This window comes from Caretta caretta, chromosome 6, assembly GCF_965140235.1.
Source record: "Caretta caretta isolate rCarCar2 chromosome 6, rCarCar1.hap1, whole genome shotgun sequence".
NCBI classification, from domain to species: domain Eukaryota; kingdom Metazoa; phylum Chordata; order Testudines; family Cheloniidae; genus Caretta; species Caretta caretta.
Window position 1 is genome coordinate 75,966,718 of NC_134211.1, and position 18,485 is coordinate 75,985,202.

The 18,485-nt window shown below is 40.4% G+C and overlaps 1 protein-coding gene and 1 long non-coding RNA gene across 5 annotated transcripts in view; one reads left to right on the top strand and one right to left on the bottom strand.

Annotated features, from left to right (window-relative positions):
* The window catches only part of CDIN1 (CDAN1 interacting nuclease 1), a 245,111-nt gene that overhangs the window by 52,742 nt on the left and 173,884 nt on the right, over positions 1–18,485 (bottom strand). For 2 of the 4 annotated variants that reach the window (XM_048855821.2, XM_048855816.2), the window contains one exon: positions 13,851–16,777. The exons of 1 other annotated variant lie outside the window; for it this stretch is intronic. In XM_048855821.2, coding sequence (XP_048711778.1) covers positions 16,642–16,777 — 136 coding nt within the window. In that variant the 3' untranslated portion in view covers positions 13,851–16,641. Of the gene's footprint in view, positions 1–6,155; positions 6,319–7,402; positions 7,521–13,850; positions 16,778–18,485 lie in introns of those variants that run through there. One more of the 4 variants, XM_075129731.1, reaches the window with a different exon arrangement.
* Positions 1–18,485, top strand: part of LOC125639183 (uncharacterized) — a 76,692-nt gene that overhangs the window by 41,283 nt on the left and 16,924 nt on the right. The window contains exon 5 of the long non-coding RNA XR_007357403.2: positions 8,733–8,784. This is a non-coding gene — a long non-coding RNA (uncharacterized LOC125639183). The remainder of the gene's footprint in view (positions 1–8,732; positions 8,785–18,485) is intronic.

An 18,485-nucleotide genomic window follows, 5' to 3' on the forward strand; every position in this document is an offset into this window, starting at 1 on the left:
ACCAGCCTTTGTAAACCTGAGCAGATTTACCAAGCACTTCAGGCAAACTCACTGGCAAAGATAAACAGTAAAACAAGTTTACTGACTACAAAAGATAGATTTTAAGTGATTATAAGTGATAAACAAAAAGTTACAGTGGTTACCAAAATAAAATAAAATATAAGCACGCAGTCTAAACTCTCAACCCTATTAGACTGAGCAACATCTAGATTAAGCAATTTTTCTCACCCCACTGGATACTGCAATTCATAGTACACAGGTTTCATCCTTGAAACCTGGGCCAGTCTCCTCTGTTGTAGTCTTCAGTCTTCTGAGTGTCCTTGTTGCTTGCAGAATAGGTGGAGGCAGGGGAAAAGGCCAAGCATGGGGCTTCTGTGTTCTGTTTTATACTCGGATTCCATGTGCTTGGAGAACATATGTCCAGGCATATCTACTAAGCATTGCTGAGTCCCCAGGCAAGGCTGAGCAATTCCCCGGGTGTGGTCTTGTGCAAGTGAGTCATTTAATTGTAACTCCCTTCCTAGACAATAGCTGTTGATGGTTGTTTGACACTCACCTGGGCGTTGGTTACTTTTACTTGCTGTTGTCTCTGGGAAGCTAATATCTGGTGAATTCCGCAACTTACAGCATGTTTTTAGTGACAACCATACAACACAATCTCATAACTTCATATGCACTAATGATATACGTAGTTAGATAGAACAATGACTTTCAGCAGATGATAACCTTTCCCCTGATACCTCACATGGCATGCTTTTTTATGCAATATCACAATTATATATAGATGAGAAACATGGGGGTTACAGGGAGCTCCGCTGAGGTATAGTGTGTCACACTTAACTCAGCCTTTTTGGATCCCAGTGTTGTTCCTGTGATTTTTCTAGATGCCTAAAAATTAGGCATTGCAGTGCTGAGCCTTGGAACAACAGGTCTGGGTCAACAAGTCAAGCTGCATTCTTTCCATCTCATAGATCATCACCAGAAACAAGGGTTGTGCATGCCAAATTGGGTCAATAGCTACACCTGCACAACCCATTGTACTCAGATTATGCTCTCAGTGCCACCTATGCAATATTCAAAACCCTGAGTCTGTAAAACTATGTGGAAATCTCATGATAAAAGGATGTTTTGTGAAATTTTCACCACTTCAACGTCTATCTGTGGCCAGGAACAGCATGAGAACAGCTCTTTGTGAAGGCTTTTAGCACTTTTTGTTCTTGCCTTAGGTAGAGACAGGAAATTAAAAAGAAAGAAGCTTTTAGCTTGAGTTCCATTATGGAGATGGGTGAAGGTTGAGACCAAGGGAGGAAGATGGATGAGAGTCTTACACTTTCTCCACTGATGCATCCATTGCTAGTTTCAAATATTTCCCTTATCCCTCCCTTATCAACACAAATAAGTAGTTAGTTCATTTCTTATGTAGGAATGCACAATTTGTTTTGCTCTAACATCAAAGCACATAAACAGAGAATGAGGTGGATTACAAGACAACCTTGTTCCTCATTATTCAGTTTTTCCTTCAGGTCAGCAGGACATATTTCAGCCCCCCAAAGAGAAGGTGGCATCTTGTCTTTCAAATGTTGAGAAAGCTGGAAGAGAGGCTGGTCTCTTTCTCCCAGGCAGGCCAACATTAGTACACTCTCAGTTATTTGAAAATTGTTCAGCACTTGTATGATCTGATGAGATTTATGTTTTGGGTTGGTTCAGTGACTCAAGACATATCTTTTAAAACATGAACAAAATAATGTCACATTATGCTCTATCTCATCCCATTGAACAATCCGGGAACAAATCTGGTACATTTCTGAATGCTGTTTTTTAAAAGACTGAATTCAAACAGTATTTTGTGCTCCCTTTTCACTAAATTAACAATGGCACAGAGAGGTAATTTAATCAGCTCAAAGATACCTTTTATATTATGACAAACCTGTGCACCTCCAGGGTGCTCATCTGCCAAAGAGCACATTTTATATGTCAGTCAGATGTGTGAAAACTTGCCAGTATTTTTGTGGTGTCTATAGCATGGTATTTATGATAAAAGCTAAGTACAATCAAGAGAAACAAACGAGATTCTGTGCTCTTTCTCCAAACCTGGGAAATTAAACAGCACAGGCTGGACAGATCCTCAGTGATTATAAATCAGCATAGATTCACTGAAGACAATGGGACAGTGTTGATTTACACCAGTGGAAAGAATTTGGCTCCAGATCTCTGTATGGAAGTGGCCATACTGAACCTAGGACACTACTGAAGAAAGTATTGTTTGCAGTATTCTAACCATTTGGTATGAGCGAAGCTTTCTAACAGGAGAACAATGAAAAAGATGAAAGAAGCCAGACAATGAAACAATCATTTAAAAAGAACTTTCTTTAAAAAGAATCATTTAAAAAGTTCATTTAAAAAGAACTTTCTTTTTAGTCCTCTGGCAAGTGCAACGGAGATAACTAGTGTGCAGGCTTCACAAGCTGCCCCTCAATCTGGACCTGTGGAGGTGAGAGAGAGGGAGAAAGCAGAACAATGAAGCAAAGAGAGACAATGAAAAATCAGGGCAAAGATGAAGACAATGAGAAAACTTTGCAAATGTGCTTCTGGAGCCCACACCCTTATGGGTTTGATCTTTCTCCCAATGAAGTCAATGCCAAGTCTCCTATTGAATTCAGTGTGCAGAATCAGACACTTAAGACCAATTACATGTATTCAGATTTATACAGTTTTGTCAACATAAGGCAACACTTGTCGACAAAACATTGGAGGTGTACACACTGCAATGCTCCTCCTGCTGGTTTAACTTTCCTGTTATGCCGACATAATAAAACTATCTCGATAAGCAGCATAGAGGTTAGGCCAATGCAGTTAGAGCGACGCAGTGTCAATGTAGACACAAAGTTGCTTATGTCACCCTAAGTGGCTTCCTGGAGGTATGCCACAATGCCTACCATGACTGCTCTGGTCACCATTTTGAACTCCACTGCCCTGCAGCCAGGTACACAGGCATGCGCCTCTCCCCTTTTAAAGCCCCAGGAAGTTTTGAAATTGTTTTTCCTGTTTGCTCGGTATGGAGAGCTCACTGCCCAGCAGAGCATGCCGGCTCCACGCAGCAAATGCACTCCTACCTGGAGTATGTGGGAGGTGTTGGATCTCCTGGGTCTGTGGGGAGAGGAGTCCGTGGGTAGAAATTACAGTAGGGAGAGAGGGGGAGAGAATCACAAGGACCTCCCTACATTTGACCCCCCATTCCATGTATCTTCCAGGTCCACAGCAGTACCCAAGGCATTCCACCCCACAGGAGCCACACATACACTCAGCTGTGAGGGCCTTGTTGGTGTACGTGCTTGTGAATTCCCTGTCCCTTCCTCTTTACAGATACTCTCCCCTGCATGCATGAAGTTTACCTCAGCATTACATAGCTATGTTTACTTGGGTGTGGAATAAAAATCTACGTATGGAAACTGAATTTATCTTTGTTATTTGCTATCACATGGTGACTGCTGCTAACAGTCAAGACAATAGTAATAGGTGCATGTGCATTGTTACAGTTGGGCACATGCACCAATCATTACAAGGGTCATAACACGGTGCAAACAAGCAATGCCAGGCTCAGCACACTACAGCAACACACATTACTGTGGCTCGTTGTTAAAATGCTCCTTAAAGGCCTCTCTCAGCCAAATAGGCAGCCCATCCCCCACTGAAGTCCTCTTATAGCCTTGTGTTCATAACGCACAGCACAATACTGAAGAGCAGTGCAGGATCCATGCTTTCTGACAGAGATGGCAGGCTCACAACTTACCAAGGCAAGAAAAGTGTCTGGAAACCTAATAGAATGCTCATGGAACGATGGAATTGAAAAACGCTGAACTTGCCCCCATGAGGCATTGCAAACCCTTCCCAAAACACCCTGCGGCCAGTTGCACAGTGGGATAGCTACCCATGATGCGCTGCTCTCTGTGTCGATGCAAGAGCTGCTACTTTGGATGTGCTCACCGACATAAGGAGTGTAGTGTGGACATGCAACAATGGTTTAAATGCAGTGGTGGCTGTAACTTAAGTTGACTTAACTTTGTAGTGCAGACATAGCCTTCGAAACAACATGTTTGAAATTAGGTTCTTTTGTCACCTGATGAAGCTTAAGATTCTGGCTTTCCTCCTTGTGTCAGTTCATGACCCCCAAAACACCATCATAAGGAATTCAGGAGCATGCTTTTAAAAAGATTATTTTGCTATCTTTGAGTGCTGCTGTAGAAAGGCAGAGCCAAAAACTCAATATTTGTCCAAAAGCTTTGCTGTTCTTCTGTCAATATTAATGGTAACAGGGAAGAAATGGCTGAAGGTCTGACTAGACTAAGATTAGACATTTTAAAACCCTTGTGTGGACAGGGCAAGTTGTGTTTTAATATGTTAGCTGGTCATGGGGAACACTAGGTTCCCCCTAGGGTTCACATTGATCAGTGTTAGCTAAAACATGCAGTGGCGGCAGGTTTGTGTAATTTTTGGTGGTGCCTAGAACGAGTTCAAGTCCCGCCCCACCCCCGACACACCTGCCTTGTAAGCTGATGTATATTTTCTAAAATAATGTAAAAATGGACTGAAAACAGTAAGCATTTAACAGTTTCCCTATATTGCACAATATCACTATCGTAAGGACAATTTATTTAACTAAGAATATCAACTTTATTCATACTCTTTTGAATATGGAAACAACCAAGCACTCTGGGATCAAGAACCCTCAAAAGCAAAAAGCTCTGTCTAATTCACTATTGTACTCCAACCACGTAAATCTTGATAGACAAGACTGAGAAAAGCTCCTTTGCTTATCTATCTTTTTGATTTGCCACATCTTTGTTTTGTATAACTTCAGTTTGCAAGCTGGGTGTCGAACTCAGGCCATCACTTGATGAATTACCCTTTTGTTCTTTTTTCTCTGGGTAACTTTATTAAGTTATTATTTATCCATCATTGATTATTATTAAACAAAATTAATGGGTGGGGCCAAGGGGTTTGGGGTGTGGGAGGGGCTCAGGGCTAGGGCAGAGGGTTGGAGTGTGGACATGAGGGCTGCGGGGTGGGGCTGGGGATGAGGGGTTCACGGTGCAGGAGGGGGCTGAGGGCTAGGGTCAGGGGGGTGAGGGCTCTGCCTGGGGGTGCGGGCTCTGGGGTGGGACTGAGTGGGGGATGAGGAGTTCAAACTTTGGGGTGCAGCAGGGAGGCTGCCCCAGGGCTGAGGCCAGTGAGGACTCCCCCCAGCCCTCTCTCTGCCTGCAGCAGCGAGCTCCGGTGGAGGGACCCCGCTTTGTTCCCCCTCCCCCCAGCACAATACTCATCCAAGCCCCAGGCTGCTGCTCAGGAGGTCCAGACAGGATAAACCCCCTCAGAGGTGTCTGCCGGGGGGGGAGGGCTGCTATGCTGCTGAGGCTCCTGACCTCCTCCCTGCACAGGTGCAGCAGCCAGCCTGCTGCCAGCGCCGCTCCCTTAGCTGGCAGTGGCCGGTGAGGGAGTGCAGCGTGGAGCTGCAGGGGGCAGCCGCCCGGTGCCCAGGGCGCAAGTGAGGCAGGGACACTTGGGGGAGGTGTGTGGGGTGGCAGGTGGGGCCAGGGGAGAGACCCAGCCATGAACATTGTTGGGGCCGAGCCCCCAGGGGCCTGAATTTGCTGGAGCACGGGCACCACAGGCCCATACGACTCGCCGCCCCTGAAAACATGGTAGTTCATATGACTTGAACACACTTTTTATCTCACGCTAAAGAAACCCAGAAAGGAGATTGAAAAATAAATTGGATCAGACAGAAGAGAAAGGAACAAAAACAGCAAAATGCAGGAAAGCTCCATAAAGGAAAAATAATGGAGAATTTTGGCAGGGAAAGTCCACAGCCAAAAATGTATATGTAAGAATTTCCGAAATCAACAAGCAGAACATGATGGGGGGGGGGGGGGGACACTGATAAGTTACTTTCACTTTAGAATATGACACCTTTACAGAATGTCTCAGAACAGAAGAAACCCTGTTCCTCTCTACCGGGAATAAGACACCTTTGTAATGACCCATCCAAGTCTTAGCCTGCTTTACACGGGTTCCTGAAAAAGCCTTGCCCTTGCTGCTCCATGCCATGATTGGGCAAAAGGGCAGCTGCCACTTAAGTCTCTGGTGACAGTGGGGCCTTCCATCCACCATCCTTTGGGATGCTGCAGGTTGTCTCAAGATATCAAGCTCTTGGTTGCTAAGCTGCTTCTCTTCAAAAGCAGCCACTGAAGTGTAACAGAAATGGGGACTGTTTTGCTCCTCCCAATGATGTGTACAGAGCTTGACACAAGGTACTAGATCCTGAAGGCAGAAAAGAATATAAACAGTTTTAGGAAAGAATGTGGAAGAAAGTAATAAAAGCAAAAGGGAATATTGATAATGTTTAGGAAAACAAATAGAACTCATATAGTTATAGGGAAGAACAGGAGTTAGTGCAATGCTTTTCAGTGAGAAAGCAAAATGTGAAACAATTCTGACTTTATATATAGGGGACCTTATTTTCTACACATTGTAGCAGTGCACCTATGCTCAACAAGGACAGCAGCTGGCAATGAAATCCTTGTGAAGAAGCTTTCCAGTGCTAGCTTCTGATTCTGGCCACTCAAAGTAATTACGTATGTCAGTGGCAATATTTGCATTACCCTAGGGCATGTCTACACTTCAATACAGTACCTGTGGCTTGCCCAGGTCAGCTGACTTGGGATTGTAGGGCTTTGGCTGCAGGGCTATACAATTGTAGTGTAGACATTTGGGCTTGGGCTGGAGACTGGGCTCTGAGACCCTTCCTCTTTGTGGTGTCCCAGAACCTGGGCTCCAGTGAAGCCCAAATGTCTACACTGCAATTTTATAGCCCCGCGGCCTGAGCCCTGTGAGCCTGAGTCAGCTGACACAGGCCAGCTGTGGATGTTTTATGACAGCATAGCTCTACCCCCAGAGAAGGTATTGCCACAAGGGATGCACTATGCACATTGCTGGCAGTAAAAGCCATTTCTGGGTCTATAGAGAATGTCCCAGAATGCAGGGCTATAGGATCAGACCTAATCAATTTACCTACCTTGGAACTGACAGTTCACCAACCTGACAAATCCTTGATGAAGAGCATGTAGGGTTAGGATACGAGCAAATAATATAAAGTGAAAACTAATACTAGGGTAAATCTACATAAAAATCACAGGCCAAAATCTCAGCGAGTATAGATCAGCATAACACCATAGAAGAAGCCAGAATCACTGAAGTCAGTGGAGCTATGCCAATTTATACCAGCTGAGATTCTAGCCTCACAAGGGTTTAGACCAGATAAAGAAAAAAACAGGAATGATAGAATAGTGAAGCATAACTCTTCATCTGGGGCAGAGGGGAGTGGGAGGGAGAAAAACCTACTCACAATGTGCTTTGTGTGGTTTCATGTCATCATCATCATCATCAGTCTGTGGCAAAGAATTGGAGGGCGTGTGTAGAGCTGGAGTCTCCAAAAGGTGAAGCTGTCCCGGTGTATGAGAAATCTGAGAATGAGCAAGTGGCAATGTGCAACGGATCAAATGGGATGTGATGATAGCAAATTACTAATATAACGAGGACTGTGTGTAATAAATTGTTTTACTGTGATAACTTGATTCTTCTGAAACAAAAGAGATGCACTCTCCTACATCATTGCTGAAGTGTAAAAAGTATCTTATCTGGGGCTTCAGATTATAACAAATATTTCTTTAACCATAAGGTCAATATTTTCACCTTTTGGATTTAGATTAATCTAAGTCAAATACTATTTGGGTACCTTATCTGCTTACATTTGGGGAGTTTAAAATGAAGTTCCAACTAAAATTAATGGGCCAGATTCTAAGCTGCATTGAACATAGGACTGGAAGGGACCTTCTAGGTCATCAAGCCTAGTCTCCTGCTATCGCAGGCTACTATGTTTTGTAATCCTTTTAATAAGTGTATGAAGTTCAGTCTTAAAACCAGTTAGATTTCCTGTCTCCACTTTTCCTATTGGTAGGCTGTTCCAGAACTTAATGGAACTGAGCTCAGAGCAAACTGGATGGGTGGGAGACAAAGGTGGATTTAAGACCTCTTTACTTCCCTCTCTCCACCACTCCTAGGGCTAGCGGCTACTAGCTGGGGGTGTAGGGGCTGGCAACCAGTTTCAATGACTGGAAATTTCAGGGGCACAAGGATGCCCAGACCTTGCCCTCTTCCCCTGCCTACACTTTACATTTGGGTAAAGAAGTAAGATTGAAGTAAGAGAAATTCCCTATTGGCTAGATCCTCCAATGTTGTGCCAGCAGATCAGTGCAATGTGGCTGGGCCAAGATCTCTCATTTGATAACAGAAGTCTTCGGGGTCATCAATCCTAACTCTGCTCTATGAGGGAGTAGCGATATTATAACCTGTGGGCAAAGGTCCACCTAAGGAAGAAAACTTGTCTACTGTTCCAGCTAGAAGGATGAACGAGTTCTCCAGTAGCTTCCTCAACTCAATATTTATTATACAAACCAAGTTGTCAGTTATATGTCACTGATAAAGAAGGCTGACAGTAACAGAGTTTGCCCATATGGAGAAGCAGTATATGTGTGTGTATATGCCAGTTCCTTCCTGCCAACATATTTAATCATTTGTACGCAACACTATGCCAAACATTAACAATGTAACGGTGTTAAGTGCATATGGAAATAAACTGACTAATTATACCCATTTTTATTTTCTCATTCATTAAGGAGTTATGCTGGGACAGAACGTGAAATGGACCTGACTGAGGATTACAGAAAAGTAAGAGCTGAGTTAATCCAATATCTCCATTTGTTATGGACTATTTCTGTATCACTCTTGTTTCCTGGTAATAATACTTTGCATTTCCACAGTGTTGTTTATCTGGAGATTTCAAAGTGCATTTACAAACATTCAGTAAATAGGTAAGAATTCTTATATCCATTTTTACAGAAGGGGAAACTGCAGTAAAAGCAAGTGTAGGTACCAACCTTTGAACATGTTGGCTTTTGGCCTACATTTGAAACATTTACACGAGGAAAATTACATTACTGGTGCAACACCCTAATGAAGATGCACTACACCAGTGTAAAACAGGATTTACACCAGTGCAGTTTACTTCACTGCACTTTTTTAGTTAGTTTAGTACTGATACTCTGTTCAGCCCTGTATGGTACACAAAAATTAAGGCAGTCCCTGACTTGACTTTCCCCTTCTGCGCTGAATCACTCAACTGGTTCTCCCCATTTCACCCTATCCTATAACTGCAGTGTCCTTTAGGTATCTATTCCATAGTTCCCAGCACCGGTTCCAGTAGTGCATTGTAGGAGAATTCACAAGACCACTGTTGCACTGTGGTACAATAGCATGAAGAACTTGTACTAAAATAACTGTGGCTGACCAGCTGAGGCACAAATGGTATTCAGCCCTGCTGAAGCACTGTCCACTCCAAATGGTATTTAGCTACCCATAAAACTGCTTGGAGCACTTTTGTGTGTGGATGAAAAATGTTTTATATACAATTAGGTGGAAGAAAATATCACATAGCATAGTAAATTTCTCTAGTATATTCAAGGCCCTACTCATCCACTCTTTCCTCTTATCGTGTTACCCTCTGCCAATGTCACCCTCATCTGGTGATTTGATAGCATCTCACACAAGCATCTCTATGCCCTCTTCAATACAGCGCCTTATGCATCAAACACCTTCTCTGAACGAACCCATCAAACTATTGCACTCCTCTCAAGACCCACCTCTACTGCACAGCAATTAAGAGTGGCTTTGGGGCAGACAGAGATAATTATAAATAAAGTATGTGCCAACTAACAGAAACATTCAGTTGTATGTATTTGATCATATCCCTCTTGTCCCACCTTTCACATGTCTCCTGTCATTGGGGGTAGGGACCAGAATTTCATGTTTTTGTACAGTATCTGCAACTTTGATCCAGACTGGGGACTCTGGCCACGAATGTGAAATACATGTTAAATAATAATAATAAAGTACACTGTAAGTCTGTCCCTGTGTCCATGAATGAGATGTCACACAGCAGTAGCTGCCTGCAAAGTGCAACTCATGCTGTTGAATCTATTTGAGCAATCTATTGGATGTCTACATTTGCATAATGTTTGTAACCTTGACTTGGTGTTGAGTTCATTAGTCCTTAAATACAAGTAAGGTGGTGTGGGGTCCCCCCCCCAGCCAAACTGTTCGCTCAATAGTCCACTGTTATTGGAGTTTAGTTGATTTGCGTTTCGGTGGAGAACTGTGTCATGCAAATCATGAATGCTATCAGAGTTTATCTTATACTAGATACTTATCTTAATGTACCTTAGTTTCATTAGAAAAGTTTTCAGAGGTAGAAATCATTTAAGACTACATATTAAGGGATAATAATAAATGGATGGGTTTACAGACATTTGACTGAACACAGAGATGAACCTTTTACTACTATTGAATGTATGAACTGAAAATAAGATGTAATCAGCTTATGTATTGGATCAATTCATTCTCTAGGAAAATTTGGCATTGCACAGATACAACCCACAATGACTTTCTTTACAGAAACGTACGGGAACATCTTTATGGGTAAACAGCAAAAATATTTTTTCAATAAGAAAAGAATAAACACACCTCCCCAAAACCTGGTTATAATGGGAATAATCTTAGCCAAGGATATTTCTCTGAGAATTAATAACCAACTGGGGTTAATGGTCATTGGCTTCACCTTAGGCCCTCAATTAATCCTTGAACCTCAACTGTTACTACTTAATTGACTTAGTTTCATTTCATTTTAACATTTCAAAGTGATCTCCCTAGAATCACACTGACAGAGTAACATGGTCTCTGTAGATGTGCACTGACATGGTTTCAATATTGTTATATTGTCTCCATACACTTGCATTGACATTTCATTTTGTTTTGACATCACAATGCCACATCCATGGATCTGTGCAGATGACATGAGATTGTTCAGATTAGGGTAAAGCCAGTCCAAGAGAGTGGGAAACTAGTATTTTATAGAATGCAAACAAACTGCAGCACATGAGCTCACTTAAAGGCTATTAAAAACTAGATTGATTAATATAGTCAATTTGAACAGCATTTCAGTGTACTTTAAACAAAAAATCATAACTAAACTATCTCAAAAAATTAAAAAAAACCCACGTCACTTTCCTAAACCTGTCTCTTCACTTAGATCAACTGCAACTATTGAGACACGGTTAAGAGGTTAGTGGCCTGAGAACTATACCAGTTAATTTATTAAAGAAAAGAAAATTGATATTACATTTCATGTTTATTATAGGCTGCAAATAAATTATGTATATCTCAGGCATTCCCAATAATTAGTATCAAAACAATTAACTGAGTACTGTACGATGCAATTCCAAATCAAGATAAAATTCTTTGTATAAACTGAAATAGTTAAGCCAGCAACGTGAGGTTTTTCCTATAATGTGGAAAAGTTTAGAGAGGCCTTTTGAAGTGCTTTGATCAAGCTCTAAAATAATTTTAGTGGATTACTATTGTACTAAAATGATAATTTATAGTAGCTGACCTAAGCTGCTCTTTGTATAACAGCCATACATGAAACAATAGCAGGAAAGTGAAAAACACAAGGGGAACTAAAGTTGCTCTGTTTATTATTTAGCTCATAATTACATCTTCCTTATTTAATCTTTTGAATCCTGGCATGTTCTTAATAATACAGGTTCAAATAATATTTACTACACACAAGAGGGTTAGTTTTGAGTAACACATTTAGACTATCCAAACTTTGTGTAACTTGTGACCTTTCCCTAACCTAAGCAAGGTCTATTTTATACAGATTGTACTAGATAGACAGTTCCTCTGTAAATGGTAAAGTTGCCGCCAAGATCCCATTGTTAGCCATTTACTTCATTTTTCAGCAAGACATACTTTTAATTCCTATCACCCAGCTGTAAGGAGCCTTCTTTAGTTTTCTTCTCTTGTCAACTTCACGTAACAGGGGTTTCTCTTAGCAGACTGCAAAACCCACTGGAAGTGGCACTCTGCAGTTTAGATAAACAAACTAGGAATAGTGCTTTTTAAAATTCTTGTAGGCAACTTGCTATTGTAATTCACAACATTTGATCAGCATTCATAGTAACAAACATGTTTGTTATCTATTCTCCGAAACAACAATGGTGCAATTCTTCAACACCTACCTTGAGTAACACTTACTAGCTACTGACATTGCTGGGCCAGAGTCTCTCCTCCAGTACTGTCCCCTTTTTAAAAAGGGACCAGGGTCTAATTGCAGATGACCTATTGAGAATTACTCCAACACGGTTGTTATTTCAGCTGGCATAAAGTTTGCAGAACCAGCTCCTATGCCAACCATTTATTAAAGGAGGAAAGGGCAGTTAGAGGGGCAGAGAGGAGTTGGGCTCAATTCCGTCAATTCTCAGCAGGCATATGGTTTTCTAGGAACCATAGCTAACACTGCTTATTTAGAGCAGTCTCTAGGCTGCCAAAGCAGCTGCAGCTTGAGAATCAGGTCGCTGTAACTGACCCTTGGATGGTCCTTGGTTCTGTGCTGAGCAAAGCATCCTCAAGCTGAGTATATCTTTTCATTTTTAATAACTGAAATCTTAATTTTGACCATACATATTTTCTCACAGCCAAGATAGTTTTCAACAGAAACTTTCTTCCATATAGCTAAGACCCATTAGATAAGTATAGGATTTACCATACTGGATCATGCCATTGTTCCATCGACTCCATCATCAGCACCTGGAAGTGACCTATATGTGACACTTCAGAGGGAGGTAAAACCTCACCCGCTGCACTCAACTAGCTGGGGAATGCTGTACATGGAGATCTGGGTCATTTCCACCAAAATTAAATTATAATTATGAAACATTCTGCATTATATGGTAGTTTGGCCTGAATGCACACAGGATATGAAATAAAGATAGCGTTTTTCAGCCACAGAACTTTCATCAGAAGCCATCTGTAGAGACAAAAGTAATGAGTAGAGAAAGGGGTATTCAAATGGGAAAAGGACTAATGAGAGGCTTTTGGCCCAAAAATAAGAACTGGCTATACAATATGGAAAACAAAGAAGGAAGGATGAAAAAGGATATGGAAAGAACTATGAAGTGCCTTGTTAAATAAGAAGAGATGGCAAATCAATTACACGAAGAGGTGTACACAGAGGGCAAGGTAAGGGAATTAAGAAGTAGCAAGAGTAAGTAAATACAATAAAACAAGAAACAAAGTATTAATTTACTGTGCACATACTTGAAGTGAAATAGTGACAAGGTATCAACAGGTTTAAAATATATGCACCTGTCAGTTCGCCTTTCCATGTAGCCCAGATTTTTACTATTTACACCAAGCTTTTTGGTTTTGAGCTGGCTTTAGAGGAACTATTATTTATCCCGAGAATGCAGGAAAGATAATTAGTTTGTTCTGTTTAACCCAGACTCTGTCATTTTCAGCGTGACCTGTATGCCTGTGTGCCATTCCTGCTGGACCAGGAAGTTTTACTTCCATATTGAACTCATTGCACACAATCGTATCAATTTCTAAGGCTTGGAGCAGGCAGTATTACAGCGTTTGTAAGAGCAGATGTTTGATAAGTCTATATATGCCAGTGAGACCATCATTCAGTTTTATGCACACTTCTGTTTTCTGGCTTGGCATAATTCATTAGCACCACTGCAGCATACTCCATAGAATTGGATTTGGCTGCGGTGCTAAGGTTCTAATGACGATAGCATTGTAAAAAAAGCAGTAGTTTCTCCTTTTTATTCTTAGAATTGATATTTACATCTGATAAACTGAGAAAATACAAACAGAGAACATTTACAACATAAAAGTAGGAATAACAATGCGGTTTTATTTTTTTAATGTTTTGTACTTACCATTTAAAATGGTGGCACACAGTATAATAAGGTTTGTGATAGCAAGGCTTGCTAGGACAGCACATGCAATTGGAATTAGCAGAGCACATACGTTTTTATGGCTTATTTCATCAGCATTTGAATACACAGATTTTAAGAGGGTCAATATATAAAGGAACGGTCAAAGCTCTGATTAAGGACTCCACTATTGCCTTTCAAGCTGTTATACTGCAGCATCAGGTAGGGGAAAAACAAACAAATACTGTACAAGCATAACCTTATTTTTATTTGTGCACCCTCAACATTGTTATATTTGTTTTTATATTAAACAAATTAAAGATTCAATGAGGGCTGAACAGAACTTTCAACATCTGTGTAGATAAATGTAATTTATTCAAAAAGAAAAAGTAGTACAGGGCATCTTGTAAAGACTGTTTGAAATGATTTCATACAACACAATGCACAGACATTAGCTAAAATAGATTCAGTTTTGTCCTTAAAACCTGCTTCATGTAGGCAGTTATTGCTTTGAGTTTCTAATGGAACAATGGTTGATTATTACTTTCTTTTTTTCTATTCTTGATTTTACACATGCTACTAACCTAAACCAGAGTTGTATGTCCCAGGGGCAGTTGCACCCTAAATGTTGCTTCTGTGTAGCCTTAGAGAGGTACACTCTGCAGATTGCTTCTGCCTATCTTTATGTGCAGACTCATAAAGCCTATCAGGTAAAAATAAAGTAAGTGTAATAGTTGAAACATAAATGAGTTACAAGTGTTTGGAAAAAAAAAAAAGGATTAATTGAAAATTGGTATTTCTAAAGTAACATTCAGAAACAGTAAGATAATCTTTGTCATGTAGGTAACTCATGGTATTGTGGCAACGCTAGTGTACTCTTGCCTGTACAGCAAAGGATGTATCAATACTATTAAAGCTATTTTTTCCTAGAGGGAAAAAAAAAAAAGAAGGGATTTCTAAATTGGCCGTATAAACAAAATTCATGCTAAAACTTGGCACAAAGTTCAGTATAAAAGTGAGATTTGAAAGTTTGTTTTAAAATAAGCTGTGTAGTTGTTTTAAAGTTAAAAAAGTGGTTTCATACACTTTCTTTGCATCTCTTACTTTGGATTGAAAATTTGTGCACAATTTCAAAATATTACAGACCCCAAACAGCTTCTCTGTTGAGATTCTGAGAGCTTCTGTTACTCAAGAGAAGCTGAGTATGCAACTCAACTTCCTATTCTGAGAGGAATTTCCCTTTGGGAGTGGTAGTTTTATGAGACTTCTTATCAAATCCCCTTCCCAAAATGGAGTCTATAGCTTTGTTTGGCTCTTGTGATTGGTTAGAGAAGAGATGTTCAGCATTTGTGGTGTTTCTATCAGCTTCCTCAAAAATTAATTTTTTCCCTGGCTGACTGTTAGGAAGGAAAGGGTCTTAAAAAGGCTACCAGCCCAAAGAGATGTCTTGTCTGACCATCTCTTAGCTGTGAGAGCAGAAGTTAGGCTGAACACGACCCCTCTTTTCTGTGGTGATGAGTGTAAAAAGAAGACGAGAAAGGAGCCCTCACAATTTCTATAATGGTGGAAGCCCACCGCCATCTCTAGACACTTCCAGCCTTGGCAGTTCCATCAGGAAGAAGAGAATAGGAAACAATAGCACTCAGGAGATGGTGTGCTTATTTAGATGAATTCTCCATCCAACAAATCCAGTAGGAAGCAGTGTTTACCTTTTGGTTCTCTCCTTGCACACCAGGCTGATACTCTCAGAATACATCAACCAGGTACAAAGTTTCATACACGGTCTTCTTGGATTTCACGTGCCGGAAAACTGCACATCATGAGGCCTACGCAGATCTACTCAAATTATTTGCTTAAAATCAACCAAGGAAAAGATCCATCAGTAGAGATTTCTAGGATATGCCAAAAATGCTGAAAGAGGTCAATGTGCTTTAACAATTATTTTTAATACTTTTTAAGGTACACATTAGTATGCACCACACATTTTCCCAAATATATATATATATATATATACACACACACACAAGATAAATGCTGACTCTTTTTAAGGAAAAATATTTTTAAAAAATTGAATGTCAGATTCTTTTGTTTTTAAGCAAACATTTACAAATGAGGAAATTCATGCACCAATCATTATATTAGAATAATAGTAGCTGTCTGGCTTAATGCTACAAAAGCCAGGAAATTCAGAGTGCAAACAAGGCATTAAAGATGATGTGATCCTCTTTTACCATATGAATTGCACCAAGTGACACAATGTGAGTGTTAAGTAGGGAGTTTCAGCCTTAACCAAATTTCCTGGCTTGTGTGTGTGTTTGAGCCAGATCTTTAATATTTAACGAAGTTATGTGAGAGAAAACAGAAAGCACTTTCTTTAAGATGACTCCATAACACAGGGAGGAGAATTGAAAGTCACACCTTTCAGCCTCCACATTTTTTCTTTTGTTTAGTATGTAAGGAGAAGCCATCCGGAAGGAAGAAAGATTATGACTATCTATAAACTAACTGTTTGACAGAGACAGAACTGCTGATAATGAGTGGGTTGTGTCTGTAGTTTTTGGCTGCTCACAACAGCAGAGGGCTGAGGCAAAACAGAAACTCTTGATATGTTTGTCTAAAGAGGTAGTCGTGTGATCACAGGCAGCAGGAGTTCAGCTGAAGTTCAGGGCAGATGTTGCCAGTAGTTTACAGTGCAGGAAAGTAAAATTGCTTCCGGATTCACCTCTTCCTCCCAATTTCTCTTCCAACATCAGTGTTGAGCCATGCTGTGTCGCAGAGTTACAATATCAGTAGGAAAGCAGTCTTTTAGCAGGATACCACGTTCACGATGGCAGTCCAACTCCTCAATAAATCCATACCAATAGATGACTAATCCAGGACCAAATCTATTACATAATGAGAAGAATATAACATAAAATCACATATACAGAAGAAAAAAAGAGTCCACAGTCCCAGGCCAGGAATGAGTAATTCACATGCATTGTTGATTTTATTCTAAAATTGGAGTTTACCTACATTTAATTTTCAAGATTTTCATTTAATCAGGGTAGAATTGTTTTACATTTAAGTAATATCTGATTCCATGAATAAAAATGCTATTTAGAGTCTTACAGCAAACTGAAATATTTGTTTAGTTCACACTTTTACCATCGTGAACATATAACTAACCAGCCATAAGAACGGACCCCTAAGTGCCTTTGTAATAACATTTAATAACTGTGTGAGACATACAGAAGCCTCTCTTCCCTTGCTCTCCATTTATTTCAGATCTGGACATTTAAGCATTAAAAATACATGGGTTTACATAAAACCTCAGATGATGTGAATTTCAGTACAGTAAAGATCAACAATGATTGAAAATATAATCTCTACAATGAGTAAGTAACTGTTAAAGGCAAAGCACAGTCCATAGAAAGTTTCTACTGCAATGTCTCTAAAACGTGCCTCAGGAATTCCTCAGATATTACTAACATTGACTGATCCCCACTAGGCACTCTCAGGAAGTAGCCCCATGGACTATTTTACCCATCAGGAAGTTCAGACCTTGAGGCTGGGTTCATAAAGAAGTAATCACTATCAATCATTGTGTACAGCGATATGTTTTGCACATCAGTTTCACGTTTTTCCTACTGAGAGCACTTAATTAAAGGGCAGCACTACTTTTGGTGTAGTGTTGCAGGAATTTTACAGTGAAATCATAAATTATGAATGTTGGGTTAGTAAAAGGATGTCTAAAAACAGAACCACTTTCTGTAGTCTTACATTACAGCAGTCTGTACAATGTTAGGCCAAAAAGCTTTTTCTTTCTGTGATTTATTATATGCTACAGTGAACTTGCCAAAAACGACAGTGGAGGATGAGCTATTAGATACTGTATGTACAAGAAAACGTTCAATAGAATATAATTTAATGGTTTATACACAGAACTGTGCTCAGGACTCACACCAATATGGTAGCCAATTTTTGTTGATGTTTAATTATAATAAAAGTGTGTCGGGGGATGCACAATAACTGAAAAGTCCACTTAGCAGACAATAGAAGCTCTCAAAACACTGGGTAGTGCCAGACTGGCTTCATTAGGGTGGTTTCTTTCCAACACTGAACTGAGGAAAACTATTTGATGTGCTCATGCAATGGAACAAACATAAAAGGAAGTAACTCTGTAGATTCCCCCTGCATTTTCAATTAGGTATTGTGTGCTACTTTCCAAAACTGTTGTGTAGTGTTGTTAAGCACCGTTTTATGGCTGCTACCTTCCACCCCAGAGGCGGGTGCATTTCAGTTGCAGAGGAAGCATTCTTCGTACATAGTTTGCATATTAGTTTGGAAAGCTCTGTGATTTTTCAGATGGAAATGCAAGACGTTATTACTGTTACAGATTTAGCCATACTAAAATAGACAGAAAATGAAGTTTCTTTAGAAATGTATTATAGGTCAGATTGTGGCTGGAGTGGAAGAACACAGCACCCTTCTCCTAGCAGTTGCACTCTATAGATGGCCAGCAACATTTGCCGTCCCTGTGCTCTCTGGAACATAAGCCTTGCTTTTGGCTAGTGCCCTGTGAGGCGCATGCAGGGCAACAGCCTGCTGTTC